We start from the raw sequence: 23282 nt of genomic DNA on the forward strand, positions 1-23282 counted from the left end.
ATATATATATATATAGATATAGATATAGATATAGATAAATTTTTACATTTAGCCTTAACTTTATTGCTATCACATAGGGGGCTAACAAGTCCTCTATGTAATAGCAAATAGTGTGGCAGGTCCTCTTTATGGAGACATCAGGGGTTTTTCAGACCCCTAATGTCACCTAGGTACCCCAAAAAAGCTGATGAAGCAGACATCTGCTTATTCTCCTTACTCTAAGAGCTGGAGAATGTACAGTGACACCGAAGGTGATAAAATACACATCACTTCCTGGTCCAGTGATGGGAGGAGAGATCCGCTGTGCTGGTCCCGGGCCCACATGGGGGACAGCGGAGCCCAGAGAAGCCGGCGGCGAAGGGGGGGGCGCCGCGCGTTCCACCGCACCGTACAATGGTTTTGCCAGCTGTATAGATGACGTAAAATTTGTATCTAAACAGCGATTGCCGGCTATTTAAAATGATACCGGGAAGACGGCTGCAGTAGCAGCTATGTTCTTGGTATAACCACATGAGGAACAGGATGTATTTTGATAGTGGGAGGTTCTGAAGCTGTTAAAATAAGCCCGAAGATGTATGTGGATACAAATGTCTATATACATGTGCTGAATATCAGGGTTGATTTAAGAGAACTCCAGCCTGGCATATACGTAGGTCTGCTATAAATACAGCTCCAGTGTTTGTTACTCTTGAGTGGTATCACAAGCACAGCTTGCTGTCTCACATTGTCAAGAAGTAAAGTTCTTTTTGTCTTTTCAAGAGTTGTCGTGTATGGAGCTTTGTGTTCTGTAGAAGGTTTTTTTTTATGTGGGAACAGAATTTTATTCAGAAGAAAATATATTTCCTGTAGAGCAATTATTCCGCAACTTTCTGACATTGATTCTCCAATCCATGCAGCTGTCACTTTATCCTCCATAAATAAAACCCGTTCTGCAAAGCCTGATGCGTCTGGGGGAAAAAAAAAACTTGTGTTTTTAGTTTCTTTTTTTATGATTCTTGAAAAATGTCCATAATTACTGGAAGACCCCTTAGTGAGGTGATGCAGAGGGTACTCTCTCTTCCTTCAGCTTTTCTTGGATCAAAGAGCATCAAAATAGATCACCATTTAATAGTTAAAGGAGAACTATGGGGTTAGGGCTTTTCCCCATAAACTACAAGGGTTAACTGCTCCTTTTGGTCTAAGGGCTAAAAGTTTATTAATCCGATCTTCTTTCCTGATGTTTTCATCTGTCCCTCCATCGTTGCGGTGGCTCTCCGATCCAGCGCTGACTCCTCTCTGCTTGCTGGCACTTCTGATCCAGCGGTGTCTGCATGCGGGTGCGCGCGTCCATAGACTTATCTTGCGTCTCTGCTCGTCTCCCGCCCGAGAATCCGAACTGCGCATGTGGCTGCCCGAGCAGTTTCGGATTCTCGGGCGGGAGCACGCAACGAAAACAGGGTAAGTTTTTAAAGTGGGGTTTTAAAAAAAAAAACTTTTTGCCTATATCTACGGCTTGCTAGCAGTAGATATAGGCAAAAAAAACCGGAGGGTTTAGAACCCCTTTAAGGATCTCCCCAGAAGCTCAATCCCTAGTGATTTAACCCTTTGTGTTCTGCCGGTCCCACTGTCCATAACAGTTGTTAACGAGCTACAAAAACACCATTAGTCAGTCAGTAGTAGGTACAGACTAAAGAAGTTACCTAAAGACCAAGACTATACGGCTTAATGAAAAGTACTAAAACTTTAGACAAAATAGTTTCAAAACCTTTAGGCCTCATTTACAAGAGAAAAGGCCGGCATGTACAGCTACGTGCTGCGTGTACGGCCATATCGGGCAGCTCCTGGGAAGAACGGGTACTGCGTGTGATTTAGTACGCAGCCCCTGTCCTTCTCTATAGGAGTACGTGGTCTTATGCCGCCCTACGCTCACCCGCCCTGCACGTCCATGCGGGTGTCCGTACTCGTACGCTGACGGGATGGATTCTGTCTGCGTCTGAGTCGGGACACCCACACGGACCTGCAGTTGGGGTGAGCATAGGGCGGCATACGGCCACGTACTCCCATACAGAAGGGAGCAGTGAAAGCAATAATTTTAGGGCCATTAAGCACTGATAACACTAGACTGATGAGCGATAAAAGCGTCGCCTATGGTGAATTTTGGGTAAGGTAGATTTTCGACTGCAATTTTAAGGCTTGGTATATTTGGTGCTTATTTACCAGACGTGACCCCGTCTTTTTATATTTTACCAAAAAATTGGGTAATAATTAGGGATGCACAGATACTTTGAGTACCAGTGCAGATACTTGGCATTTTCATGAGAACTACCAGGGTTGCAGCGGTTGCAGCTGGGGCCTGGTTCTGGCGCTCCACCACTGTCCTGAAATCATTAGTCTGTATTGTTTTAATAAAACTGTCACATGACACTAAACAATGTATCAGTACTCGTACTTGTAAGTACTCGTACTCGCAAAACTGGTATCTGTGCATCCCTTTATTTATATTTATAAAAACAAAATCGTACATTAAAGCAGAGATGTACAAATCCCAGGAGCTCCGTGTGCTCCTTACAAATGACAGCTGCCTCCTAATTTTTGAATTTTTCTCTAGTCTAGTCTTGGAGCTCAAAAGTATCGGTACTCGTTCTTGTACCGAGTACTGTACTTGGTATCTGTGCAACCCTAGTAATAATAATAGTTTCCTAACATAATGTAAAAAATCTTATTTTTTTCAGAATTTTCAGTAATTTTTCCTTTTTAATATAGTAAAAACAAACAAACCCCAGTGGTGATTTATATACCACCAAAAGAAAGCTCGATCTGTCACCAAAAAATTGTATAAAATAATTTTCAGTACAGCGTTGTATGACGGAATAAATATCAGTCAAAATACTACAGCTCTGAATACTGAAAAATGGCCTGGCCAGGAAGGGGGTGTAAATACCTGGTCAGCAAGTGGTTAATTTACCCGTAGACCAAAAGAAGCAGTTAATCCTTGCAGTGTTGGGGTAGCCCCAGTGCAATGGTTAATTTTTTACATTTGCTGGAATAATTTTTTAAGGAACATTTCCGAAAAGCAACATGTCAAACAGGGTACTCCTTACCCCAGCAAACACTGCAAGAGTACAGAAAATGTTTGCTTAATTAGCAGGAATAAGATATGTGGCCAGCACACCCACAAGGCACCAGCAGACATGATGAAGGGTCCCTGTATAAATAAAAAAAAAAAACTGGTTTTGGTGCCTGAATTTGTCTCTGGTTCGCTTCCAGCTTTACCCCGTCTTGCAGGGCATCAGACTGGGGAAGGAGGATGCACAACACTGAGCCAACTGTGATCTGCTTCTTTGCATGGACAGTGTAACAGTGGAAGTTTATTGAAGAGAGCAGAGTGAGATGACCTCCTGTGTGGCCATGCTTCATCATTTCCTAATTAGCAGGCTGTATTGCTTCATTGCAATGGTATTGTTACATTTTCCTCCCGGAGTTCAGCTTTAAAAATTGCCTTGCACTGCCACTTGCTGGTGAAATCTGATGGTGAAGTTAACCCCTAAAATACAATGGCTCTGTCACACTTTTCACTGATCAAATTCCCAGTTTGGTCCGCGCTTTAAATTTTGAGGTTGCTTTTGAAGTGCTAAAAATCTTTCCGGTTTTTGATTTCCACCTCTGTGCCATCCATGCAATTTTTAATCGGCTCAATCATATATATATGATCTCATTGCCACAGAGGTCCTGCTTATATTACACATTCATGATCTTCGTCTTCTTTCATCTGTACCCCAGCTAGCATGCATAACAAAAAAGGAACGGCCCAATAGAGAGCTGTACATTGACTTCCTTGGTAATGAGTCCCTGAATTATAAGTGGCTCTCATTAGCATGTGTTGTGTTACGGAGAGTGCGATTATTGCTTTTTTTTTAATGTTTCTGAATCTTTAAAATAGAAGCTCAGCACTTGTAAGAAACTGCACAAAATAGAGGGATAGCTTTACAAAATGGATGTTATGAGCAAAAAGCATAAACATCGTGGAGGGATCTCCTAATGGGGTTAAATGAGAAAAACCCACACACTTGATTCCCCCATCCACCTGCCGGGCAATTGTATTATGGTAGCATAAGAGTATGAGGCGCTAGGATCTTTTTTTAATCATATTTGCCCAATAATTTTACTAGGAGTTTCTATTATGGAGTTGAATTGCTTGGGTGTAGCTGTATTCCCACAGAAGGGACCCCAAACTGAAGGAAGGGCCTTGGAGAAATCTATTGTAGCAAAAATAAAAATGGGACCTCCACTAGACAGAGTCCAAAGAGTTTTTATTGGTAGAAACAAAACGGCATGAAAATCCAACACGTTTTGGGGGAACACACAGGCCCCCTTCATCAGGGCTTGAGGAGTTTTCGGAGGGAAATCCGTTTGTGGAGGGACAGCTGTCAGTCTTGCAATGCCTCATGGGACTTTTTGCACACCCTTACATTAGGAGATAAACTGGACTTTCTGCTATTAGGGCAATAGTAATCATCACATGCAAGTGAGGGTTGTACAAGTGAAGTGACTATTGTATTATGACAGCTGGCCCTCATCACTGTCAGAATAACCGAACAGTGACTGCAGCTGATTGACAATTTTTGTTGAGTAGAAGGGTGCTTGCGGGGCCACAGACTGATCAAACTTTAGCCAAGTTGAGCAATGTATGGTCAGCTTTGCTCTGATCATATTGTTGTGCTACAAACCTCATGATGCCATAATATGAATGATGAAGAACGATCTATGTGGTAATATGTGAAGGACTAAAATCACAATGGCGACATAGGTTGAGACTAATAATTGGTGCTATAGTATCTTTGCCCAGAGCAGCTGATGTGGCCACAACAATCTCGGTATTGAAACTATAGACATTTGGGCAACTGGCCATTTCCTTTTAAACAGTCACATGTACAAAGAACAAGAACATTACTGATATCATCCAATTGGAATTCTACTTTACTGAAGCCAAGCAAGTATAAAATGAATGCTGATTGGCTGCTCTGCATACTGCACAGTTTTATGCCTGATAGAGTTCAGGCATGTGTCAGGAAGCAAAGCTCAAAAGCTGCAGTAGACTCGGAAAATGTCTCACTTTTCGCAGTATCTATCATCATGTATGTTCTGTGAGGGACTTTGACAGATGCAATGCCTGACCACACAGAGAATTTAAATAAATATATATATATATAGAGAGAGAGAGATAATTTTTTTTGGGGGGTGGGGAGGGGGTTGGGCATATGCAACTATTATAACACTCTTTAATAGCCATTATTTATTTATAGGGCTAGTTCATCATGAGGAGACCTGATAATCTGTCCGCATATCAGTCTGTGTTTTTGGGGGGTTTTTTTATGGCCTACAGCAAGCATTTCAGTCTGTGCTTGTGGAACGTTTTGGTACAGTTTTGAGAATAATCTTGTTTATCAGGATGCCAACCGTGAAGTCAAGTAGTTGCATTTTAACCCTATGCAAAATATGTGCCAAGTGTTTCCAGACAACCCGATTGGCTGCAAGCTTGAATCTGCATCCTGACGCAAGGCTTCAGCTGTGTGGGCCGATTGGCTGGAGATGACATTTTTATTTTTATCTCGCCACGCTCGGCTCTAGCCTAGCTGAGAGGGGATATTGCTAGACACACAGCACGCAAAGCTCAGCGCACCACTGCTGTCCTTTGCTGTGCTTGGCTCCGTGTGCAGTGTGTCACAGGCTTTAGGGCCGGTTTACACGATCTCCAGTGCGTTCCGGCATGGATAGTGGCTGGAATGCACTGGATTGAATAGTGGAAGCCTCCTTGCGTTCTGGGGCGGGAGGGGGTGTGCCAATGTCATTCAAGTCAATGGCACCACAGACCCACACTAACCGTGCCAAAACATACTAGAGATGTGAACTGGCACCTAAATGTGTTAGAAGATCGTCGACAACGATTTTCATTATTGATTATCGACTTTATCAATTAGTTGTTTCAGCCCTACTTGTAAGCTGCTAGGGCTCGTTCAGACAGGTGGCCACCGATTTGAGATTCTGTGATTACTACTTGATTATGTAGAACTAAACTCCGCCTATACTTGCCTCTGCCCCAGCGATGTCCGCAAGCTCCCTTGTTAGTATTGATCTAGTGTTCCGGGTAGGGGTCTTTTGGCCATTTTGATTGGCCGGTGTGGATGACATAAATCGTTCCCGACACTCGGCAGATGCCGGCATTGTGCACTGAGGTGTGCATGCACAGCTTGGGGTAAAGAAGATGGTGAGGAGACAGGCAAGAATCCTTTCTAGTAGAAGAATTCTTTATACATCGGTAGTGCATTAGCACAACAAATGTCGGTGCTTACATCAGTTTCATGTACCTGTTGGTGGGGGCTGCCATTGTTAAACAAATTTGGCCATATTTGCATAATGTCAGCCAGCATCCTGGCCCTTTTATTTACATTTAGCTGCCGACTGGAGAATCTCTGGCCAGTAGCTGAATGGGGCCAGGGATTTGTCATTGGTTGCTAGGATGCTGGCGGCCCAGTGTCCTAGCAACCAATGAGCCAGGAGTGGGATGTTGTCCTGTTCTTGACAGCTTCCAGCACATATACAGTATACTTCATTCTGAGCACTGACATCTCTCTGTATGCTAGATCAGAATTGGTCTTAATTACTACCATTTTTCTAATCAATCTGATGAGGGAGCTAAATAGATCATATTAACCTGTTGCAGCCATAGCGACAGATTCTTAAAGTGGCGCAATTAGGAACTTCCTGAATCTGTCGCAAGTGATGGTAAAGCTACCAAAACTGGTGACGGTTTTTTTTTTTAATTTTGCACAAGGAGTTTTTTAAGGTCCATATCTCCAGAGAAATGATGCAAAGCCTTTTAATGAATTCCCCCCAGTATGGGGTGTCCCCATAGAACGCCTTGTCATCCTCTACTTGTCTTCTGATTTGTATTATAGGCGAGCATCACTTGAACTACTGTTGGCGAGCATCCAATATTACATTGACAGTGCAGTCCAGTAAAACCTAATTGGTTTATTGTGCTACCTTTTCTCCTCCCAGGCAGTTAGTCACAGAAAGCTAATATTAAGGCAGATTCTGGTATCTATAGTATCCGTTCTTTCAGAATTTATTGATCATTACATAGCTGTCTTTAATTGTGTTTTTGTGTGTCTGGTGTTGAGCTATAAACATTTAAACTTCAAAATAATCAAGTTGCTTTAGATGCCTGTGCTTTGAGCATGACCCTTGGTGACTTGTCATAAAATCATATTGGATGCTTTTAGCTTAGGCCCTAAAACCTGATGGCGGTTGCATGGAGACCTGCTTGTAAATGTGTGCCTTTAAAGCCGTAAAAGTGCCTTATGACAAAAAAGTCCATATTAATAGCTGATGTGATGACTGTATTGCCTTTTACTATAATCTGCTGGCTTGCACACAAGACATCACCTTTAAATTGTCCCATAATTCTCCTTTCCTACCATACCAGAACTGCTTTTAATAATCCAACTATTTAAAGAACATTTAGTAACCCTTGCAGGGGGTGGGGGGACTCATGCACTGCAAGGCAGAAGTGCTTGTTTTAGGCTAGGGGCGAAAAAAAAAAAAGTTCTTCTCACCTGATCCTTGTAGCTGGCTTGCTCTCAGACTATCCTTCCAGCTGTTCTCCCCCTCCAACAGCCTAAGGCCCCTGGGTCATCACATCCAATACACTGTGTGTTGGGCGTGAGGACATGCCATCGCTGAATGTCTTTAGGAAACATCCTCACTGAGTCCTCTTCATCCTGCCCATGTGTTCTATGGCCCCATTCATTCCTGTACTGAAAGCCGTACTCTGCAGTACCACTGGAGGCTGCCAGGGCTATGGCTGGCCATAGATTAGATTTAACCTTGTATAACACTATACACTAGAGCTGCAGCTAACGATTATTTTCAAAATCGATTAGTTAGCCGATTATTAAGTTCGATTAATCGGTTAATACAGGGGAGACGGCCAACATGTATGATAAACTTGATAAACTAACGTTTAGTAAAATTCTTGTAGGATCTCTGTGATGCCATAGTGGTAAGATGATGTAAATAATTGCAGGAATTGCTGATCCCGGGCTATAAAAAGCATAGTGACTCTAATTTCTTAGGATTTCATAGTTGGATGGGATATTACAGGAACATCTGTGCGCTTCCACAATGAAGCAGAGAACATTCAGACCTCACTAGGGCGTATCTGGTCTCTGTTCTGCGAGTGTATAGTCTTTAGCGAGTGTAGAAAGTGGCTTATAAGGCAGTCCTGCCAGACTGAAAGAAGAATTGTCTTGGCCTCCTTGAGAAACAATTTATCTGCATTTTGTTGGAGAAGGTCACGTATATACGTCAACATACATCATTTAGTGCTAATAACGTTTATCTGAAGCCATTTTTTTCCCTTTTAAGTATAATAGGAAAGGTTTAGAGTCCCCGGCTTTTTTTTTTTTATTACTGTGTGTCCCTGCTTTGGAGGTTCACCATGTTTTTACTGATGAACATTGTCATTAGGACTGAAAGCTGGGAACATCTAATATTTTGTGTTGTCACCGGGTCATGGATAGAGGGGAAATCTTCCAATGAGGACATTTGTTGGGTGCATCTGTATGAGATGGTTTTCCTTACTTTGCAGAGATTGGCTCTCATTTCTTGTTGAGTTTTTTGAGACAGGAAATGAAGGAAAATCTCCCCGTTAGGACACAGGACCACTATAGATATACTTTAAACGCTCAAAGGAAGCTTGGCATGTGAGAGATACAGGGGATGTCTCTACTGGAACTACCTTTTGAACATGTTGGTTGCCTAAGCGTTTTTGACTACAGACTCAAAATAAGAATGCAGCAAGTGATATTAGATCTTCTGATCTGCGTGTTTGGGGTGGTGACTCAAAAAGTTTGGAAGCTTATCGGGTGAGTGCAACAACCAAGCAACTCACATTTTGCAGAAGGAGAGGTTGTCAGGGTTAGTCTACATATGAGTCAAGACAAACTTAATTTAAAGCCCATTTGTACCCAAAAAATTGTTTCATTTTAAGGCCGTTTACAACTGGTGAAATTGTTCAAGCTTCCCACATGAATAGATGACCCCACTGCTGAGGTTTCTGTCCCCAAATTCTTATTTCAGCCCTGCAGCCATGGCTTGTGCAAAGTCAGTTGATGGTGTCACACTCGACGATAGATTTTGTGTAATGCAAAAAAGGTAGAGTTGAGCTGTGAGTGACACTTTTGTTGGTCTTTTGGGTGGGAGAGACAAACTACTGGAGGGAGATTCTGCCCTTGGAACCCCCAGAAGAGATGTGAACATCATGGCAGGTGGTTACAATAGTAACATCAGGCTATTGTACAAAAGATCTACTTCTGTTTTAAGGTGAAATTAAACATGTTGTGAGCTGAACAAGAGATATCTATACATGTACGACTAGTCTGTCTTTTCTTGTAATAAGCAACCATGCACCCAAGGCATCCCTTTTTAGATGTGCAATCGTTTACCAAAGCTAGAGTTCCAGTGCCAGGGATGCCATAATCTAGGCAACGGGCTTGAATGATATCCCAAAATCTATGGCAGACTTCTGGGAGAGAAGCACTATAGCACTTGCATGAGAAGGGCTCTGAGATGCCTTCAAAATGCTTTACAATATTATTGCTGAATGTCGGTTGAAATGAAAAGATAATTCTTGATTATATTGAATCAAAAAGCATTTTTACTGGGAAACTGTACATGGAGGGGTAAAACAATCCCCTCATGGTGAACTGTATATGCTGTAAGGATTTTTACCTGCTTCTATTCTCTACATATTGATGTAGGCGTTACCTGTACCTTCTGAGCAGTGGATGGGTTGCCTTGTAGTGTATAATGCTATGTTCAGTCTTGGTGTTTAAAAAAAAAAAAGAACATTTGAAGCCTTGATATACCCTTAATGGGTGTAAGAATCTTAGAAGGTATGTCGCCAAAGATGAAAGGCCTATCACAGGGGATGTCTGTCATTTAGCTTCAAGCATTTTTGCAGACTTATTTGAAAAACTGTGAACCAGACCTTTTGAGCAATGTTATGGGAATTCTTGGATGGGTTTGCTATGGTTGCAGAAAATTTAAATGTTCCATTTTTTTTTTACCCTGTATTAAAAATAAATTTAAAGTGCGTGGGTGCGTGTTTCTTTGTAAGATATATTGCAGAGTATTCTGTTCATAAATACCATCTAGAATCCCCCCAGACAGAGTAGAAATGCATCTGTAGAGTGTTCTCATCCTTTAGACCTGAGACAATCCAATTTTGTCTTTATAATGGGAGCATTTGTTATAATTGAAAGCTCACAAATGGATGATATGTCTGCTGAGCTCACAAAGCAGGAGGACATACAATGTAAAGCGATTAAGTTGAACTATGAAATGGGAGAATCTTTTAGGATGTCCTCACTGTGCAGCACAATGGAGCCATACGTTACATGTGGAAGAATACATGAAAGTGCTTATCTACCATCTGGGTCGCTAAGTGAGCACTTTCTATTTTGAGGATTTTAAAGGTGTTGTGCAATGGTTTATATATTCCAGTTAGAATAGTTGAGGCTAAAAAATAAAATTGACTTTTTTTTTTTGTACAGGTAAATATGAACTGCTGCTTATGACTATTTTGTGTTTTCATATACAGCCAGCAGGTGGAGCTTTCAAATCAGATTCACAATATTTCTAGGTCTCCTAATCTGCATTGTTGGGGGGAAAAAAAGCTTGTTTTCAAAGCTCAATAGCTCAGGCTGAAATGCATGGCCATTACTACTAAATGAGTAAAAGTAGTGACTCCTACACATGCTTTCCTCCTCCAGAATGGCTCCCTTCTAGGTTTCGGGAATGGACAGGTAATTTTGCTAACAGCTGTGCTCTTTAGAAAACCTACATTGCTTTTGGAATCCTTTTTGTCATGTAATGCATGCTTGTAAAATTTTTAGTTTCAAAATGACTTTCCCCTAAATAGCGTAACATCTTATCAAACCCTCCAGAGTTCAACCCAAGTCGTCATTTTAGGGGGATTTACCCAAAATCACATTACATCACATTATTTTCCAAGCTAAAACATGTTCATATATCGGCATAGTTAGTGCACAACATTCTCTAGTGTTTCTAGCGCATTTTACTCAAATGAGTGTGACTTTTGCTGATTGGAAAGCTCTGTCTGCAAAGAGACGCCTGCTTCTACACAGAGAGCATGGGTGAGACACCATGCTGGAGAGGCTTTGACGCAAACAAACTGTAAGGGCTTATTCACACCATGTCTGTTGAGTTGCCTTTTCCTGCACAAAACTGTATATGTATGGTGAGAAATCTATTGCTTTCTATTAGGGATTCACCGATGCCATTTTTTCCTGCCAGATTACTGATACTTTTCCTGAAGCACTCGCCGATGCCTTTTTTTCCCCGTTTTTCTAAAACAGACTAATGATTTTAGGACAGTGGTGGAGCGCCAGGGCCCAGTCACAGCTGAGACTTCTGCACCCCTGGTTTTCTGCCACTGACCCCAAGATGTAGAAGGACTTCAAATCTCAGCATTACATTATACAGGAATGTAGAATACCAGTAGCTATAGAGGATTACAAATCCCAGCGATACATTATACAGCAATACCGCCTGCAACCAACTATAGAGGGCTGTGCGGGGTCCCAGGTGGGCTCTGTGGTGGGCTGTGCGGCTTCTTTTGATTTGAATATGGGCAGCACTGGGGTTGATCAGCACATTATCTGCTTTAAAGGACAATATTACTTTTAAATATATGAAGCCTATCATTTATCCCCTCCTTATCCTTCTAGAGACGCACGCACGCACGCACGCACGCACACGCTGAGGCATACACTGGATTGTACAAATGTGGCCTTTTTCTCCATAGGTTCTTAAGAATAAGATGTCTACTTGTTAGCCTTCAGAAAATGTCTTATCCATTGGGACCTGCTCAGCCCTACGCCTTTGGCCTTATCCCTTTGGCAGTACTGGTCCTCTACCAAGGACATGCCTCCATTAGTAAATTTGAAATCTATGTAAAGCGACGCTAATGACATTACTGTTGAGAAGTGCATTCGTCAAATTTCTGCTAATGACAGACCATTTCCTGGTCAAGATGCTAAGTGCAGCTCTGTACACTGTTCTGTCCTATCGCGTGCATTTGCTGTTGTGCATCAGTTTGATTCCCCACTATTCAATAAAATCCTGGAGACTATCCCTCTAAATGCAACGCCAGAGTAGGTTGTTTGCTGGAAACACCATAGTGATGGACAGGTGGGGGTATGGGTATGCATATTTGGGGAGAAAATAATATCAATATATAATATAAATGTAATCTGTATGGTTCCCATCTGCTTCACACAGCTGTCTTGTGGAACAGATGCAGTAGGCATAGGAATATGGGCATTGTGGCTAAGTGGTAGCACTAGGGTCCCGTCTCTGTGCATTTAATGCGCGTCCATGAATTTTAAAACATGCCAGAACTTCCAAGTATGGTACTAGACACTGATGGATCTTTCAAAGGGCAAGCAACAGAAGTTCATACTGGTTGGCGAACGTGTCCTGTGCACTGGGAAATCCCTCTCCTAGGTACATACTATATACAGGCCTTTAGGCCCCATTCACAACGGGACGATTTGGCCGTGCGGATCCGACGACATGAACGTTCCTATACATTGCTATGGGGACCGTTCATGTGACCACGTGGCTCAACACGATCGGAACCTCCCCCTGCCCGAACTGCTCCCTGACTCTTTTTTGCCGTGCTGATCAGTGTGGTTTAAATACAGCTTTCAATGGAACAGCGCTGATCAGCGTGGTTTGGGGCGTTTTTAATTGCGTTTCAGCGCTGAAACGCAATTAAAACCTCCCTTTTGAAATTGTTGCGGAAACCGCTCTGATCCGCAGCCGCCCTGGTGTGAGTGGGCTCCCAAGCTACCCTGCTGGGCACACCAGCATTTTGTGGTTACCTTAACAAGCAGTGTAGCCAACTTCTGCAGCAACTCTGTATTCAGACACAAATTACCAGAGTAAAGTAGAAACATTTATCGTCGCTACAAATCTCTGCTGCAAAGTTGCTTGAGTGACATAACCCTCAGAGTAAATAATTGGTATGTCTGTATCAGAGCTGAACAAATCCCGGCAGCCAGGTCGCCAATGCTTCCTAAAAATTACATCCGGCACATAACTTTTGTGGTTTTCTCTAGTTGATGTAAAAGGAGCTGGCTCATGGATTGGACGGACTAGCTCCTGAATTCCATATGGATTTGTCTACCTCTGGTCAACATTAAGAAGATAAATTCAATTTGACTGTATATATGAAAGATTTACTTTGTATCCTCTCATTTAATCCCTTTAATTTTGTCGTCGTACTTTCAGCTGTTGGAGGGTGAATTTCTTGATAAGTATTCCCACATTTTATTACTTTTCTTTAACAGTTCTATCAATGTTGGTTCCCTGCTTGGCTAATACAGTACTGTAATTCAGAACACAGCCTGCTAAGTGTTGGAGGGGAAATAAGTGCGCTCACCTGTTCTATTCTTTAAACCCTAATTATTTCACGAATAGCAGGTGGCCTTTTTAAAGTCTTTATTACTAGCATTTCTCTTAGCAGTACCAAGCTAATGGCGGGATTTTCTTGTGATTGCAGTTGTTGAATGGGGTGACAACGTCCACACGATCACAGAAGACGAAGCCGTCATGCTGGTGAACCATCAAGCGACAGGAGACGTGTGCACGTTAATGATGTGCTTACAGGACAAAGGCCGGGTATGGTGTCTCTTTATGGAAAGTGACAGTCACTTTCCCTGTGCTGTTCCTTTCTAATCGGTGCGAATCAATCTGCAGTTCAGTGTACTTGCATAAAGAGTTATTAATGAAGAGCCAACATCCCTCATAGACCACTCTGAGTAATTCATTGTGGTGGGTCTGTGTAGTTTATCTGTTTTGTAATTCTTTTTTTAACCTCTTGGGTGGTGCTGGGATTTAAAGCTAGATTTTCGAGCACGAAAAAACTTTTTCAGATATATCCATAATAGCCACAATGGATATAAATGCATTTTGTGTGCACTAAATGCCTTTCCAAACCCAGTGATTATGTTGAAGACCTAGTGGTGCCATCATCACTGGCCTTACATGGCCTTTGCAGAGAGCAGACGTAGCAGGCCCTACCCATTACAGGCTGCTTGCATAACACTAAGTGAAGGGGTGAATGGGCTGTGATACAGTGGGGGGGTTGGTGAGTTACTTGGGAATCCACACTTAAAACTCACAACTGGTGTCCATGACAGATATAAGAACGCAGTGAGCACTTCTTCTCCTGCAATATGAATTTTGTTTAGGATGACCCTTTAAATTGGTTTCACATTTCTGCATGCCTTTCATAAATACCAGCAGGACCCTCGTCCTTGTAAAGCAGTTTGTCCTTGCTTTTATTTTTAGCTCTCCCTCAAATGTAAATAATTGCATTAGAGTGTGACCCTATGTCCCTCTGTCAATTAGCGGCTCTACTAGAAAATATTGAGCAATGCTTCATGGCACCAGAACTGGTGACTTCCATCCAGCAAGGCCGAGTCATGTACGTAGGATTTCAGCCAGTGCCTCCTAACACCTGATGGTTTCTCTGAATATTAAATAGTAGCTGTGAATTAAGAGCTGCTTGAATAGAATTAATAAATGTGAAAGAAGTTATTTGTTTGGTTTCCTAGTTGCTTCTTGCCTTGACACCATTCATGAGCAAAATATGAGGCTGCCATTGCTGGCCATGTTCTGTGTGACATTGCGGAAGACTTATTGCCCTTCTAGCAACCAGTCAACATAATTTACATGGCCCTAGCTACAGTAAAGAAGCTGATTGTTTGCTTGGAATGAAGTAGAGCGTGTATGTACATTCTGATGTATAGACACTTATAAGGGCCAATTATTTACATTTTCCCTTTTCAGAGGTTCCCAATGATCTCTGGTAGAGTTGAGATCAGGCGGCTGAATGAAAAGTCACACATGCTGCTATTGTAGATTTCTAGGACTTTATGACCTCCCTTGGCTGTCATATATGCTTCATAGCCCTGCTGCAAAATGATCCACCTCCAACATATCATTTAAGGGCCCATTCACACCACAACAATCCATTGTGCATTTAATGCACATGAAGTATCATGGTGTGAATAGGCTCCAAAGGCAAACTTGTCCTGAGAAAAATCTTGAAATGCTCTTACTGTCTTCCTTCTGAAGATTGTGTCCAAAACTAAAAAAAAAAAAAAGTTTTTGGCTTTGCATACAGAGAGAAAAGAGAATCTGAACTTCTGTTGGGTTCTTACTGGTATCTGGGGCTTTCTTAGAGAGATTTACCCTCACTTCCTGCCCTGCTAACCACAGTTTCACCACAGAGGAAGTAAAAGAAAATATGCAACAGTGTCACAAACAGAAATACTGATTTGACAGGGGTTCTAGCCTTCCCCTTCTCTGCTAAAGAAAAAAATCTGTGTTGCTGTTGGAGTATTCCGTTCACCTTCTGTCTAGTAAAATGTTTTCGGAAGGCCAAGAAGTGAGGGTGAATCTCTCCAGTGGAGCCCTGGATTGGAGTAAAAACCTGATCGGTTCTACCCCACGATATCCAAAACTAGAAAATAATTTTTCCCTCAACATACACTTAAAAGTGGTCGCCTTCATTACTTTTAATCACTGATCAGTAACAAATGAGCATATTTGGACTTCCCACGATCATAGGTGGCAGTGAGCGAGAGATTTCAGTGCTGCTTCATTCAACATGCATAAAGCTCACCAAATCCATGTCCACTTTACGCTGGCAGTATTGTCAGACAGCAAGCACTGCTTGTATACAGACGCCATTCTATTAGATCCATGAACTGTGGTCAGTGCCTCGTTGCTCTGCAGCAAAGGACATAATAAGACAAAATGAAAACAAACACATGCCACAATATCATGGGAGCATTGGGGAGATTTGGCTCTAGGATTTGTTGAAGCATGGCAGTGGACCTCACGTATCTTAAGTGTCAGTGCTAGAAATTGTCATTATTGCCCTCCAGACACACAGATGGCAATTGGACTCTGAAAGTTGAAAGGAATGCAGTTTTATGTGATCAGATTCCCTTTACCAGAACATCCACATATGCTTGCTTCAATAGTTTATCCTGGACTAGAACACTTGTCTAATATACATTAATTATTGTATCATTGCAGGTGGTTCAGCAGATGATGTGGCTTATGGACCATATATTTAAATATACCAATTTTGGTATCGTGTCCCTTGTACATGGAGACTTTTTTATCCGACAGGTAAGCCAGGATTTGTGACCTGAGGTTTTGTGTTGAAAATGAATGAAAATGAAAACACAATTGGAACGGTTAGAAAGGACACTGTCACCTAGTCCATGCAGGGTGATGTCGCCTAGTCCATGCATCAACCTTGCCTGCTCTCCATCGCTCTTGTGCAGCCAGCACAGAAATCAGCGGAGTCTGAGACCGTCACTCTTTCAATTATATGACAGTGGTTGACCTAGGTCCTGCGCACAGTAACGGGAGGAGATCACATGCTCCCTTACGCTCGGGAACAAGGCTATGACAGAGAAAGGATTGGAAAACTTTCAGGCTTCGATTGCTCTTGTGACTATTGGATTGCAGTTAAAACCGCACAGAGGTTCTTACCTAAAGTATGCTCAGAAACCATGCTTTGCATATGCCTTACTTTGAATTTTGTGTCCAAGTACGCGTTGAACACGATCTGTCCTAACAAATGGTTAAAGAACAGGGCTAGAAATGGATCTAGAACAGGGCTAGAATTAAAATTCATGAGGTCTGATGATTGCAGAGGTCTGAATCTCAGTCCATGTCCATAGCACAGTCCACCATTTTAGTCTTCGTTCACACCAGCAGCTGCAGTACAACGCTTGGCTGCTGGTGAGCGTTCCCCAGCAAAGTGCTGATCCTGGTGAATCGCACTGTTTATTTGTTTTTGTTAGAATTTTATTGAAATGTCACGAGTCACATTTCATGAAGATCTATGGGTGCAGTGCGATGTAGTTGCCCCCTTTCTTTCGTAATTAATGTAAGGGGGCACACTGATGGGGACAGCCAATATAAGGGGGCTCTCTGATGATCACAACCAATGTTGGTAACCAACTAATAGTTGTCACCATCAGAGTGTCCCCTTTCGTGTGCCCTTTTATATTGTCCCTACGTACCTGCTTTAATTGGTAGACCTGGGTTGGGACCCGGGAGAAGGAGCAAGTTGCAGTAGAGGATGGAAGAACATATACTTTTCCATCCTTCTCTAATGCTGGGGGTGGGGGAACTTCGACGTTACTGGTTGCTTTTGGCTGCCTGGCGGTCTTCGCAACCATCGACTGAAGTGCAGGGGGCTGCACTGGGGCTTGGCTGGCGGTGGGTACACTGGTACTCCTAGGCCGGTGTATCCACTGTCAGCCAGCCATAACCCGGTGCAGGTTGGTGATCGCAGAACCACCACTTGGTCCATGTCTGGACTGCAGTTTGCCATCTAGGGATGCCTTATCTAAAAGCATTGTATCTTAATGAACGGGATCTTACAGTTTCCCTGCTCTTTCTATGGGGATGGCCATTATTTCCTGTCCCTTTTTAGAAAATTGTACAGGGAAGCTCCAAAGGCTTGCTGCTACGCAGGGACGTCCAAAAAGTAAAAATATTTTAAAAGAATATTTTGAGGTATGCTGCTTTAATAGAAACACATGACAAACAAAGTGGAGGGTTCTCAGATTTGACCAAAAAAAAAGCCCTTAATGTGAGGGGGTTTTTTTTCTCCCCAGTACCTGAATTTGTCATTTCCTTACAGTTCCCTGTACAACAGAGCTAAGACTAGGGAAGAAAGAAGCAGCAAAAGGAGCCTATTGGTTGTGCTGTAGTGCAAGGAACATGCTGATTGGAGGAGAAAGCAGAATGACAGATAAGCTTATCAATCAGCTGCTTCTCCCGTCTGTGGGGGTGGGTAGTGGACATGTAAGTGTTAATAAACTGCAGCAGCATAAAATGAGGTCTCTTGTTCTGGCAGAGCTGTGTATTTATCGGAACCGGCTAGACAGAAATACAAATCCTTTGGCAGGTAAATCAGCTCCTGTGAATGTTTTTTCACCTTTTTGTATGTAGTGGTTTTATCTGGATTTCAGCTTAAAAAAAGCTGGTGTTATCTTACAGAACCAAGGGAGTGTCTTGGAGAAATGGAGGAGATAATGTATTCAGCGTCCATTCTAACTTCTTGGAGAGCATTTTTCCTCTTTTGTTTGGAGCAGAAGTATAGAACCAGAGTCCAAGTTCTCCTCTTTTGGTAATGCTTTTTAGCTTTATCTAAACTTCTCACATGAAGTCTTCTCTAGCAATCCATTGAACGGGACACTCTTTTCTTACATCCTCGGCCAAGAGCAGGGATCTGGAAAGTGTCTGACAAAGGAAAAAAACAACACATTTTGACCCAGTTAGTAAAAATTAAACTCGTCCTTCAAAAACAACAAAATCTTATTTATCTCCCAGTCCACCCAGAAATGATTAGCAAACATGGCTATTTTCAAGGTTGTTACTAGCTTTTAGGTCAGTAATTAGTGTAGCAATCCTAATATTCCCTATGCATTTTATGCTTGAAGAAGTAAATGTATTAATTATGCAAAAATCCCACAGGCCTCGTGCTGGGAGGCGGGAGTAGCTGCACAGTGGCTTATGGGGGAGTCGTATCTTAGAAAGGGAAGGGAAACTGTCAGGATGGCTGTGAGGCTGGTCATAGATGAAATCATTTTTTTGACCCTATTTAGATTCGGCCAACTTTCACAAAGATGTATAAAGTTTTGTGCAAAAACAACTGAAAAATGCCACTCAATTTTGTGAGAGATCAAGAAAACCGAATGGAAAAATTGGTAGATGTCGGAGAGTTAAGCCGCCCGACGATTTCTTCTATCTCTTGGGGAATTTATTTGTGAGATCTGTGCGCTGAGTTTCCAGATCTGCATGCTTGATATGGCCATTGTGAGGGGTTTGCACTTTCCCTGCTGGATGTTAATATATATTCTACTTTTGAGAATACAACAGGGGGAGACGGCATACAGAAGTGAGTGGGGCCACATAAAGGTCACAGTGGACAGGAACAGAATTGGGAATTATGGAAGAGTGAGTGTAATGTTGAAGAATCCTACACGTAGAAGCTGTGTAGCCAAACGTTCGTGGACATCTGACCGTCACACCGTTATACCTTAAACCGTCCATCCCAATTCCCACTCCCATTTGGTGCTCCGCTCTTTCAGGAAGGCTTTCCATAAGAATTTGGAACGTGTCTGTGGGAATTTGTGCCCATTCAGCAAAAAGGGCATTTGTGAGGTCAGATACTGATAGATGATACGACCTGGCTTGCAATTAGCTGTCATATTTATCCAAAAGGTTTGCAGGAGGGTTGATGCCCTGTGCATGCCACTCAAGTTCCTCCACATCAAGCTCCTCAAACCATGTCTTTAGGTAGCTGGCTTTGTGTACAGGGACGCCGTCATCCTGGAACAGATCAGGGCCTTGTTGCTAGGCTGGAAGCGCATCATTGTCTAAAATGTCTTTGTATGCTGTAGCATTAACTGTACACTTCAATAGAACTCCATTTGAAGGGGTGTCCTCATACTTTGTCGTATAGTGTAGGTGTGATGGTTACGTCCCCACAAACGTCTGACCATTGGAGATAAACTAGAGAATAGAGAGCATGCAAGTGCCTTATCTTCTCTCTAGTGGAGGGGAGGAGCAGAATAGGAAAGAGCTTTTTTACAAAGTACAGGTTGGCTTCTCTCAGTAGACCAATTCAGCTCTCTTATGTATCATCTGTTTCCTTCTAGGGTAAAGCTTACCGGGACCAGCAGCTGATCTTCCTCAAGGACCACCTTGAGAGGTACTACAGGAGTCGAGATAGAAAGTGGATCATTTTATTCCCAGAGGGAGGCTTTCTCAGGAAAAGAAGGGAAACAAGCCAGCTGTACGCCAAGAAGAATAACCTGCCATTTCTCACGCATGTCACCCTGCCGAGATTGGGAGCTACGCACGTTATTTTGAAGACGTTGCTGGCACAGCAAGAGAACGGGACGTTGACAGGAGGGCATTCTCCAGTAGTCGGTAAGGTTTAAAGCTTGGTAAACGGATTTCTCATTTCTAACTATAATTGTGATCATATACACAGCAATTTATCAGTTCCAACCGCGTTCAAACAGCTTTTTATCAAAAACTTGATTGAACAAATCAGAAAACATTAGTTTAGGGTTAGTTCACACCAGTCTGTATGCTATGGCGCACATAACACGCTTGCGCTGGTATGTGTTACTAGTACGGATATCCCATTGCATCCAGCCAAGGATTAAAAGACTACTCTGTGTATTAAATATCTGGAGTTATTCTAACCACGCTGTCCTCCATGCAAAATAGGTTTGTCCACTCATGAAAGGAGCCGGGCAAATTTTGGTCTAAAGGTCTCTTGTAGGCATCAGATTGCCATTTACTTCTGTGATTGGCTCTAAGGCTACTCTGGGAATTCTCTCTGCAGTTTCTTTTCAGATTTTTTTGTACCCGTGCACACTGACTTTACACTAAAGCCATGTGCTGTATAAACTCCTTGGACACAAGGCATTGGAATCATTGGTACCTACATAACAACACTATATACAAACCGGTCAACTTTTTCTAAAGGTTTCAAACTAAAAACCTTGTCTAGGGGCTCACTGTATCACAACTTCTACTTGCTGAGAGGGGCCCTGTATACCTGACCTTGCCCTATCCTGTTGCTTTTATTGGTTGCTGATACTGGGATAGTGGGTGGGGTGTATTCCTTGATTCAGAAGAAAAGCTCCTATAGTAAGGGTGCACCATAGGACACCCAGGAGAGGGTTTCCTGTCACTTTGTGGTACCTGGCCATAGGCAGCACAGTAAGTTTTCCATGTACATTTTTATTTTTTATCACATACTTATGCTTTTATACTCTGGATTTTTCGTCACTTTAGAGGGCTGACATATTTCCGTGTCTGAGCTTTTCTTCAGCGCTACATGAAGAACACAGAGGTCACTTGCAGTGTTCTGTCTGAAATACCTGAGCCGAGAACACACAGCAAAGTCTTTATAAGATTACCACATGATCAGGCACAGCTGCTCCAGCTTGGCCAGGAATTTTATATCCTAATGCTATTGCCTGCCAGTAATAGCCTGTTGGGTTAACACAATTTTTTCCATAATCTCTGCGAGTAAAAGTGTCTGTACATATCCCACACTAATATAGAATGGAACGTTTTTTTTATTGGAATCATTAGAGCCTTTATTGATCTGTTCTAGGGCTGTACTGACTGCACAGCACCTGGGACTGGACTGCTGACGTCTCCCATATACCCTGTGCTACCAGCCAATGACCATCATTACCAAGATGTTGATATGCAGAGCTTGCTTTTTCCTGCTCGTGCTTTACAGAAAGGCTGTGTGCTCAAAAGAAGAAAAAAAAAAAAAGGGATTTCAGGACTAATGGGCATAATAAAATGTATCTGAAAAATATTGCAGCTTTGGAAGTAGACAAGTCCCTGTGGCCATGATCACAATGGCTGTTTCAAAGTAGTGTACAAATAACAGGCTCAGACAAATCTGTACTGTCCCATATATTCCCTCAATCTCACGGTACTGACCCCTATGTTCACTCAGTCTAGTCATCTGGTGGTCACCGAATAGCATTAAATGAGGAAATACTGTTTCGGTTGTCGAAAATGTAGTAAAAAAAAAAACTGCATATTAAATACTCAAATACCTGGTTACTTGGGAGCCTTTTTTTCCCTGGCAAGATTACACACACACCTATATTATATGGACAAAAATGTGTGGATACCTGACCATTCCAGTTTCTTACATATGAGCTTATTGGACTTCAACAGCCTCTTCTGAGAAAGCTTGCTTTCTGCAATATTATAGAGTGTCTTCTGCAATATTATAGAGTGTCTGTGGGCATTTGTGCCCATTCAGACAAAAGATAATTTGTGTGGTTAGGTCTTGGTCCTGCATGACATTACTTGGCTCACAGTTGGTGTTGTGGTGCATCACAAAGGTGTTCAGTAGGGTTGAGGTCAGAGCTCAAGTTCCTCCACACTAAACCCCAAAAGCTTTGTCTTGCAGTTAGCTTTGTGAACAGCAGTGCTTGAACAGAACAGGACCGGTTACGACAAGGCTTGCAGCGCACAATCCTCAAAATTGTTTGTTTGCTATAGCATTAATAGAACCCTTTGCTAGAAACATTTGAACTTGATAGTTAGCAGAACATTAGCAGCTATAGAGGAACACCAAATCCCAGCAATAATACATTAAACACCCTGTACACTGTATTATTGCTGGGATTTGTTGTTCCTCTATAGCTGCTGGTATTCATCAGTGTGCCGGTGTATTATACGTTGGTATTCTGTAGATCTGCAACAATTATTAAATTAAGTTGATTAAAATCGATGATGGAAAACGTTGTCAGCGTTTTCCATCGTCGATTCGTCGGCTAAAATTTAAATTTCCCGCGTACCTGGCCACCGCTCAACCCGGACACACGCCCGCAGAGCACGCCGCCGCCGCTGCAACGACTTACAAGGGTTCAGAAACAGGTAAGGGGGACCTGTTTTAATGTTTCCTGTTTAAAAAAAAAAAGCGGCACACTGTAGAACACCAACAGCTATAGAGGAACAACAAATCCCAGCAATAATACATTAAACAGCCTGTATATTATATTATTGCTGGGATTTGTTGTTCCTCTATAGCTAGTGGTATTCTCCATTGCGCTGTATAATGTATTATTGCTGGGATTTGTTGTTCCTCTATAGCTGGTGGTATTCTCCATTGCGCTGTATACTGTATTATTGCTGGGATTTGTTGTTCCTCTATAGCTGGTGGTATTCTCTATTGCGCTGTATAATGTATTATTGCTGGGATTTGTAGTTCCTCTATAACTAGTCAGTGGTAATCTGCATTGCGCAGTATAATAATTATACAGCACAATGGAGAATACCACCAGCTATAGAGGACTACAAATCCCAGCAATAATACATTATATACAACGCCATGCAGAATACCAGCAGTTACAGAGGAATACAAATCCCAGCAATAGTACATTATAGTATAGTATAATGTATATAATACAGTATATAGTATAGTATAATGTACTATTGCTGGCATTGTATTCCTATATAGTTTCTGGTATTCTGCATTTCGCCGTATAACCATTATACAGCGCACTGCAGAATACCACCAGCTATTGAGGACTACAAATCCCAGCAATAATACACTATAT

General features: G+C 42.2%; 1 protein-coding gene across 1 annotated transcript in view; it reads left to right on the forward strand.

Annotated features, from left to right (window-relative positions):
- LPGAT1 (lysophosphatidylglycerol acyltransferase 1) overlaps nt 1–23282 on the forward strand; it is an 89465-nt gene that overhangs the window by 49897 nt on the left and 16286 nt on the right. The window contains exons 3-5 of the mRNA XM_018576702.1: nt 13631–13749; nt 16180–16275; nt 19830–20103. Of these exons, the coding sequence (XP_018432204.1) occupies nt 13631–13749; nt 16180–16275; nt 19830–20103 (489 nt within the window). The remainder of the gene's footprint in view (nt 1–13630; nt 13750–16179; nt 16276–19829; nt 20104–23282) is intronic.

Source organism: Nanorana parkeri, unplaced genomic scaffold, assembly GCF_000935625.1.
Source record: "Nanorana parkeri isolate BGI_ZX_2015 unplaced genomic scaffold, ASM93562v1 scaffold1, whole genome shotgun sequence".
NCBI classification, from domain to species: domain Eukaryota; kingdom Metazoa; phylum Chordata; class Amphibia; order Anura; family Dicroglossidae; genus Nanorana; species Nanorana parkeri.